This window comes from Salmo salar, chromosome ssa10, assembly GCF_905237065.1.
Source record: "Salmo salar chromosome ssa10, Ssal_v3.1, whole genome shotgun sequence".
Classification (NCBI taxonomy): Eukaryota; Metazoa; Chordata; class Actinopteri; order Salmoniformes; family Salmonidae; genus Salmo; species Salmo salar.
The window spans coordinates 84,492,486-84,501,731 of NC_059451.1; the positions used below are offsets into that span (position 1 = coordinate 84,492,486).

The window sequence follows — 9,246 nt, forward strand, 5'->3', positions numbered from 1 at the left end:
CTAAACTGATTGAAGTGGATTTAATAAGTAACATAAATAAGTGATCAGAGCTTTCACCTGGATTCACCTGGTCAGGCTGTCATGGAAAGAGCAGGTGTTCTTAATGTTTTGTATACCGTGTGAGCGCGCGCACACACACACACACAACAAAGCAAAAAAAGGTTCTCAGAAATGTTTGCGAACAAATTCTTTTTTTACAATGACGGCCTGCCCCGGATGACGCTGGGCCAATTGGGTGCCGCCCTATGGGACTCCAAATCACAGCCGGATGTGATAGTCCCTGGTTCAAATCCAGGCTCTAATAACATACATACAGTTGAAGTCGGAAGTTTACATACACTTATGTTGGAGTCATTAAAACTCGTTTTTCAACCACTCCACAAATTTCTTGTTAACAAACTATAGTTTTGGCAAGTCGGTTAGGACATCTACTTTGTGCATGACAAGTCATTTTCCAACAATTGTTTATAGACAGATTATTTCACTGCATCACAATTCCAGTGGGTCAGAAGTTAATATACACTAAATTGACTGAGCCTTTAAACAGCTTGGAAAACTCCAGAAAAGGATGTCATGGCTTTAGAAGCTTCTGATAGGCTAATTGACATCATTTGAGTCAATTGGAAGTGTACTTGTGGATGTATTTCAAGGCCTACCTTCAAACTCAGTGCCTCTTTGCTTCACATCAAGGGTAAAATTAAAAAGAAATCAGCCAAGACCTCAGAAAAAGAATTGTAGACCTCCACAAGTCTGGCTCATCCTTGGGAGCAATTTCCAAATGCCTGAAGGTACCACGTTCATCTGTACAAACAATAGTACACAAGTATAAACACCATGGGACGACGCAGACGTCATACCTCTCAGGAAGGAGACGCATTTTGTCTCCTAGCTGACTATATAGCTAGGTGTCATAATCTAAAATAACCCTAATTTATAAGACAGTTCTTAGTTGATTAATGGTGGTCAGACCCATCTATGATAAGCTAGCTACAAAAAGGACTAGCTATGCAGTTAGCCTTCAAAATAAAAGTATGACATAATTCTACTATTTGCATTCATTTGCATCACTGTCAACAACACTTATTTTGAAGGCAAACCTGCAAATTATACGATTGTGCCTAATCCTTATTGTGGATAGCTTCACAACACATAACCCCAGTCCGGTCGAGCGTCACTTGCGAGATGAAGCTAGCTGGCTGCTTATAACGTTAGCTTTGGGCAACAGGGTTAAGTAGCTGGCTAGCTATTTATTTTCATTAACTGAAGTTTAATTTCAATAGGTGAACAACAAGTGGCAACCTAGCTAACACTTTATTTTATTTCATCTTTATTTAACCTCTTTTAACAAGGTAGGCTAGTTGAGAACAAGTTCTCATTTGCAACTGTGACCTGGCCAAGATAAAGCAAAGCAGGTCGACATACAGAGTTACACATGGAATAAACAAACATACAGTCAATAATAGAGTAGAAAAAGTCTATATACAGTGTGTGCAAATGAGGTAAGATAAGGGAGGTAAGGCAATAAATAGGCCATGGTGGCAAAGTAATTACAATATAGCAATTAAACACTGGAATGTAGATGTGCAGAATATATGTGCAAGTAGAGATATTGGGGTGCAAAGGAGCAAGATAAATAAAGTATGGGGAACTCTCAAGGATTCCTAAATCATTGCTAAGAATAATGAAAATGACTGCAGTTTCTACAGGTCGTTGTTTTCAGGCTGGTTGTATTGGTGCTAGCTAGCTAAAGCTAAAGCTAGCTACCCCAGAAGTTGCGGTCAAACAAATGATGCTTTATTACCAACGCGGTATTGTAAACATCGTTAGTAGCCGGTGTTCGCAAACTTTTTTGTACAGCTTTGACAGTGCTACTTTATCTTTTTGACACACAGAGACCCAAACGGCGTTGCATAGTGACGCTTTTATTGTCTAACTCCGGTAGGGCAACATCTGAAAAATAGCGCACTTGGTAGTCTGTACCGGTCCTTGACCAGTCGGCGAAAGCCAACATCACCCACGACAGAGAATGGTTGACTGTCAAGGACAATGAATTCTATTATCTTGGCTTTAATGGATTTCGCCTTTGAGTTGTCTCGCTGAAATGTTCTTACTCTTTGAAATGACTGCTCGACTTGTTGACTGCTCGATCCACACAGCAGACATTGTGGGCTAGGTTAGGGATGCTGTGTTGCACAAAACATATTACGAAAAATGCGAAAAAACAAACAAAATAGCATGGTTGGTCATTGGTCTATTGATTTCACATGACTGGGAATACATATGCATCTTTTGGTCATAGATACCTTAAAAGAAGTGAGCTTCAGGATCTCATCACGGTATTTCTGTGCATTCAAATTGCCAACGATAAAATGGTATTGTGTTCATTGTCTGTAGGTTATGCATGCCCATACCATAACCCCACCACCACGGGGCACTCTGTTCACAATGTTGACATCAGCAAATTGCTCGCCCACATTATCGGTATAAGGTGCACCCAGCACAAGGTGCACCTGTGAAATGATCACACTGTTTAATCAGCTCCTTGAGAGGGCTCCCGAGTGGCGCAGTGGTCTAAGGAACTGCATCTCAGCGCTTGAGGTTCAAATTCAGGCTGTATCACAACCGGGAGTCCCATAGGGCGGCGCACAATTGGCCCAGCGCCGTCTGGGTTTGGCCGGTGTAGGCCGTCATTGTAAATAAGAATTTGTTCTTAACTGACCTGCCTAGTTAAATAAAGGTTAAAAATAAAATATGCCACACCTTTCAGGTGGATGGATTATCTTGGCAAAGGATAAATGCTCACTAACAGGAATTAGGAAACAGGAAAGTTTATGCACAACATTTTAGAGAAATGTTTTTTGGGAGTATGGAACATTTCTGGGATCTTTTATTTCAGCTCATGAAACATGGGCTCAACACTAGAGGTTGACAGATTATGATTTTTCAATACCGATACCTATTGGAATACCAAATAAAAGCCGATGCCGATTAATCGGCCGATTTTTATATATGTAATAAATAACAATTACAACAATACTGAATGAACAATGACCACGAAGTTTTAACTTATTATAATAAATAAAATATATTTAGTCTCAAATAAATAAAACATGTTCAATTTGGTTTAACTAATGCAAAAACAGTGTTGGAGAAGAAAGTAAAAGTGCAAGTGCCATGTAAAAAAGCTAACATTTAATTAAGTTCCTTGCTCAGAACATATGAAAGGCTGGTGGTTCCTTTTAACATGAGTCTTCAATATTCCCAGTTAACAAGTTTTAAGTTGTAGTTATTATAGGACTTTTTCTCTCTATACCATTTGTATTTGATATACCTTTAACTATTGGATGTACTTAGAGGTCGACCGATTATGATTTTTCAACGCCGATACCGATTAGAGGGCCAAAAAAAGCCGATCCCAATTAAATCTGCCGATTTTTTTATTCTTTGTAATAATGACAATTACAGCAATACTGAATGAACACTTATTTTAACTTAATATAATACATCAATAAAATCAATTTAGCCTCAAATAAATAATGAAATATGTTCAATTTGATTTAAATAATGCAAAAACAAAGTGTTGGAGAAGAAAGTAAAAGTGCAATATGTGCCATGTAAAAAAGCTAACGTTTAAGTTCCTTGCTCAGAACATGAGAACATATGAAAGCTGGTGGTTCCTATTAACATGAGTCTTCAATATTCCCAGGTAAGATGTTTTAGGTTGTAGTTATTATAGGAATTATAGGACTATTTCTCTCTATACGATTTGTATTTCATATACTTTTGACTATTGGATGTTCTTATAGGCACTTTAGTATTGCCAGTAACAGTATAGCTTCCGTCCCTCTCCTCGCTCCTACCTGGGCTCGAACCAGGAACACATCGACAACAGCCACCCTCGAAGCAGCGTTACCCATGTAGAGGAAGGGAAAAAACTACTCCAAGTCTCAGAGCGAGTGACGTTTGAAACACTATTAGCGTGCACCCGGCTAACTAGCTAACCATTTCACATGGGTTACACCAGCCTAATCTTGGGAGTTGATAGGCTTGAAGTCATAAACAGCGCAATGCATTGCGAAGGGCTGCTGGCAAAAACGCACGAAAGTGCTATTTTGAATGAATGCTTACGAGCCTGCTGCTGTCTACCACCGCTCAGTCAGACTGCTCTGTCAAATCATAGACTTAATTATAACATAATAACACACAGAAACATGAGCCTTAGGTCATTAATATGGTCGAATCCGGAAACTATCATCTCGAAAACAAAACGTTATTCCTGTTACATTGCACAACCTTCAGTGTTATGTCATAATTACGTAAAATTCTGACAAATTACCCAAAGTGTTGCATATACCCTGACTGCGTGCAATGAACGCAAAATGACAATTTCACCTGGTTAATATTGCCTGCTAACCTGGAATTCATTTAGCTAAATATGCAGGTTTAAAAATATATACTTCTGTGTATTGATTTTAAGAAAGGCATTGATGTTTATGGTTCGGTACAGTCGTGCAACGATTGTGCTTTTTTCGCAAATGCGCTTTTGTTAAATCATCCCCGTTTGGCAAAGTCGGCTGTCTTTGTTAGGAAGAAATAGTCTTCACAGTTCGCAACGAGCCAGGCGGCCCAAACTGCTGCATATACCCTGACTCTGTTTGCAAGAGAAGTGACACATTTTCCCTAGTTAAAAGAAATTCATGTTAGCAGGCAATATTAACTAAATATGCAGGTTTAAAAATATATACTTGTGTATTGATTTTAAGAAAGACATTGATGTTTATGGTTGGAGCAACGTATACCTAAGCGATTATATGCAATGCAGGACAGGCTAGATAAACTAGTAATATCATCAACCATGTGTAGTTAACTAGTGATTATGTGAAGATGGATTGATTGTTTTTTATAAAATAAGTTTAATGCTAGCTAGCAACTTACCGTAGCTTCTTACTGCATTCGCGTAACCTCGGAGTGCAATGTAAAGCAGGTGGTTAGAGCGTTGGACTAGTTAACCGTAAGGTTGCAAGATTGAATCCCTGAGCTGACAAGGTAAAAATCTGTCGTTCTGCCCCTGAACAAGGCAGTTAGCCCACCGTTCCTAGGCCGTCATTGAAAATGAGTGTGTTCTTAACTGACTTGCCTAGTTAAATAAAGGTCTTAAAAAATAATACAAAAAAAATAATAATAATAATAATAAGCGTCCAAAAATACCGATTTACGATTATTATGAAAACGTGAAATCGGCCCTAATTAAATAGGCCATTCCGATTAATCGGTCGACCTCTAGTTCTTATACGCACTTTAGTATTGCCAGCCTAATCTCGGGAGTTGATAGGCTTGAAGTCATAAACAGCGCTGTGCATCAAGCATTGCTAAGAGCTGCTGTTTGAATGAACGCTTACGAGCCTGCTGCTGCCTACCACCGCTCAATCATAGACTTAATTATAAATACGAGCCTTTGGTCGTTAATATGGTCAAATCTGGAAACTATCATTTCAAAAACAAAACGTTACGGAACCGTTCCGTATTATCGCACGGGTGTCAACCTTAAGTCTAAATATTACTGTTACATTGAACAACCTAAAATGTTGTCATAATTATGTAAAATTCTGGCTAATTAATTAGTCTGTGTTAGGAATAAATGGCCTTTCAACGGTTTGCAACAAGCCAGGTGGCCCAAACTGCTGCATATACCCTGACTCTGCTTGCACTGAACGCAAGAGAAGTGACACAATTTCCCTAGTTAATATTGCCTGCTAACATGAATCTTTAACATCATATGCAGGTTTAAAAAAATATATACTTGTGTATTGATTTTTATTAAGGCATTGATGTTCATGGTTAGGTACATTATTTCAATGATTGTGCTTTTTTCGCAAATGCACTTTTGTTAAATTGTCACCCGTTTGGCGAAGTTGAAGTAGGCTGTGATTCAGTGATTAATTAACAGGCACCGCATTGATTATATGCAACGCAGAACAAGCTAGTTAACCTAGTAATATCAACCATGTGTAGTTAACTAGTGATTACTAGTGAAGTTTTTTTTTACAAGATAAGTTTAATGCTAGCTAGCAACTTACCTTGGCTCCTTACAGCCACAAGGTCCTTTTGATGCTGCAGTCACTTTACAGGTCAGCCTGACACGCAGTCTACTCGTGGATTGCAATGTAATCGGCCATAATCGGAGTCCAAAAAGGCTGATTGTCAAGTTATCATAACAATCGGTAAGCAGCCAAGGCAATTAATCAGTCGACCTCTAATCAACACTTAATGTTAATGTTTTTGTTCAGTGTATATTTAAAACCCATATTCTTATGGCCTTCCTGTTGGATATAACTTTAATCTATGAGCTACACTTGTTGACGGAAAATGAGGCGACCACCTGTGCTAATTAGCTATCTAGCACACTCCGAATACTGGTGTGTCAGCATACTCGGGAAGTGTAGCGGAAATGTAGTTTCATCGGATGGAGACACCCATAACCTAGCTGTATGGATCTGTGCAAAACTGCTACAGTTAGCATCTTTTTTTATTTTAAGGATTCCTTCTCACTTATGAAAGATAAGGGCCATATCCTTCAAAAGCCTTATCCCAAGCAATGATTATGGAGGTTTCTAAACGTTAAAACAGCGTCAGAGTTGTAGTTCACATGAGGCAGTCGTGGGAGAAGCCAATGGCAGAGAACTGTAGGGTGAAGGCAGAATGCCATCTAGAGTTTGAGAGCCAGGCCTACACCCCCTAAATCACAGTTGGTGTCAACTCAGTGAATTCAGGAAGTGCATTGAAATGTAATGCCTTAATTGATAAGTGCCTATTGTTTGAGTATTTTATACATTAATTGGATTTCAATTAACTTTTTGAATTTACTAAATTGACCCCTGACATGTTACACTATTCTAGGTGACAAATCCATAGGCGGCAGCTGTTGGGAGATCAATAACAGCTTCCATAGCCTATAGAAAACGTTCTCAAATAAACTTGCGAGCGTGCCAGCCATCTCGCTGCTCACAAAACAATGTTTATTATACACACACACACAACTTGCCCTCTTATGAAATGACACGCCAGTGCTTGCCTATGTAGCACAACAGTAGGACAGCCATGTTTGATTAAACAAATAGTCCTAGAGATTATCAAATTGTATGTGAAAAACGTAGCCAGCTAGAATAAAAGCACAGCACATAGGAGTCGTCAGAGGATGTGTGTAGGTGTAGCGACTAAACTGTCACGGAGGAGGGAAATAAAGCAACAATGTTGTGATCACATTATCAGCTGAGCAAATGGAACATGGAAGGTAACAAAGGAAACGCTACATGTTCAACAAATATGGGCTACATGTTCTGCTGTTAATGCCAAACAAGTCAGTCGTCGTGCTTAATCGATGATCCCAAGTGAAAACAACAATGTCACCCACCCCCTTAAAAAATACATTAGGGCCTTTGGAAACAGTTAACTACAGTAACAACTCACCGTCGCAGACGCCAGGCTGCTGTCTGTCAAGGTGAGGTGGTGCGGTTCCCATCTCCGTAAGAATTTTGAGGTTAGAATTTTGCTGAGGAAGGTCCGAGGGTGTTTGACCACACACACCTGGATATCACCCTCCTGTAGTAGTTTATATCGCATCCCGCTGCTGCAATGTTGCAGGGTTCTCTTGCACGGCCCGGCGCATAACTTATTATTATTCCCCTCCAACGGCGCAGACATCTCTCCAAGCAAAGGCTTGCTCTCCTCAGATTGATAGAATTGGTTATTATGTAGCTCGTTTCCCCCACCGCTGCTGTTAAAATCCATATTTATTATATCGCAAAAATTATCCTAGAGGTAACAATGTATTACTTTTAGTAGTTAAAAAAAATGTAGATATATATAAATAAATAAAGGAAAGCCGGCGGTGTGTAGATTGTAAGGCTTGGGAGCAAAGCTAAAGCGATGCGACCTCAATTGTTAAAATAGTGTTGCGGGCGGAAAACAGACACGGCGGAGACACCGACAGAAAAGCCATGAAATAATCTTTGGTGGGGGTATTTCACGACGGAGCAGTTATTGGGTAGGCAAATAATCCTTTATCCGTACAATGCCCACAACAACGTCTAGCCTGTCCGCGTTTCGCTCCCCCAACGATCTATTCAATATGTTTGGGCCATTGCCAGCCCCAGTTCAGCTAACATAATCCACAGATTTAACTCATACTAATCACGTAGCTCTGATACAAAAGACCCAAAGGCGACGTTTTTTTTGTCTTTAAATGTTCATTGGCAAGGTTCCTTTTTCTGTCTTCCTCTATCTTCGCAAAAGCACTTCGATAGAGCCACTTGGATTGGTCCTTTCTCGTTCATGTGATACCAAAGTGACGTCAATGGGGAGGCAAGCGGATGCGCTGTAAGTCTTTTAGCTCCACTGTCTGCTGTCTGTGCGATAGGAGGGCAGTTTCCTCAATACAAAAATGGAGGACGTACGACAAATGTAAATTTTCTCTCGTCTAGCAGTGCGGTCTCCATTTTTGTTCAAGACCGCGTTTGACTCAAATCTATCAGTCTATTCAATAAATGTTGCTGGGATCATGGGCCTTATGAATCATGAGAAGACCTGATATGATACTGAGGGCAACATATGCGAATATTTAATGTGAGGAAGTCAACCTATTTAATTAATTGTCGGTACAGTTTCAATTGCAAACAGAAAAAGGCTTGTTTTCCATTTTGATGCACACTAGGCTACAATACACATGAATCACAAACAGTTTCCCTTTAACTGTGACTTCAAGGTTGGTACTTTGTGGATGCTTATCAATAATTTCTGCATTGTCTGGTTGGGGAGTCACATGAACGAGAAGTATAGTATAGTCTCCCATTAAAACTGTTTCAGTAGTGGGTCAGAGACTACCAGTCACATACTTGGCCCACAGTGACAGTATCCATGTGTCCAGATTTCATCTAAGAAACAGTTGTTACAAACCCACTGAATATGACAGTATGTTGACAAGACTAGGGGCATGCTGAAGCGCATATTGAGTAGAATAAGTATTGCAGAGAGAGTAAGCATACACTACTGTCATGACCAATTGTGCCTGTTCTCTTCATTAAAAGTCAGTCTTTCTACAACATTTTCAAACCATGTTCTGTTTGTGGGGACTCAGTAGACAGAGAGCTTGAGACGTACTGTATCTTGGGCACTCATCTCATGGGTCACACTGTCAACTACAAGCTCTTTAAGATCGTCTGACCACTGAGTTTGATGCTCCAGCTGGGA

At 39.7% G+C, this 9,246-nt stretch overlaps 1 protein-coding gene across 1 annotated transcript in view; it reads right to left on the bottom strand.

The window, feature by feature from the left end:
• LOC106560887 (C-Maf-inducing protein) overlaps positions 1-8,338 on the bottom strand; it is a 52,579-nt gene extending 44,241 nt beyond the window's left edge. The window contains exon 1 of the mRNA XM_014124280.2: positions 7,468-8,338. Coding sequence (XP_013979755.2) covers positions 7,468-7,788 — 321 coding nt within the window. The 5' untranslated portion in view covers positions 7,789-8,338. The remainder of the gene's footprint in view (positions 1-7,467) is intronic.
• Between the last annotated feature and the right edge of the window lie 908 nt (positions 8,339-9,246).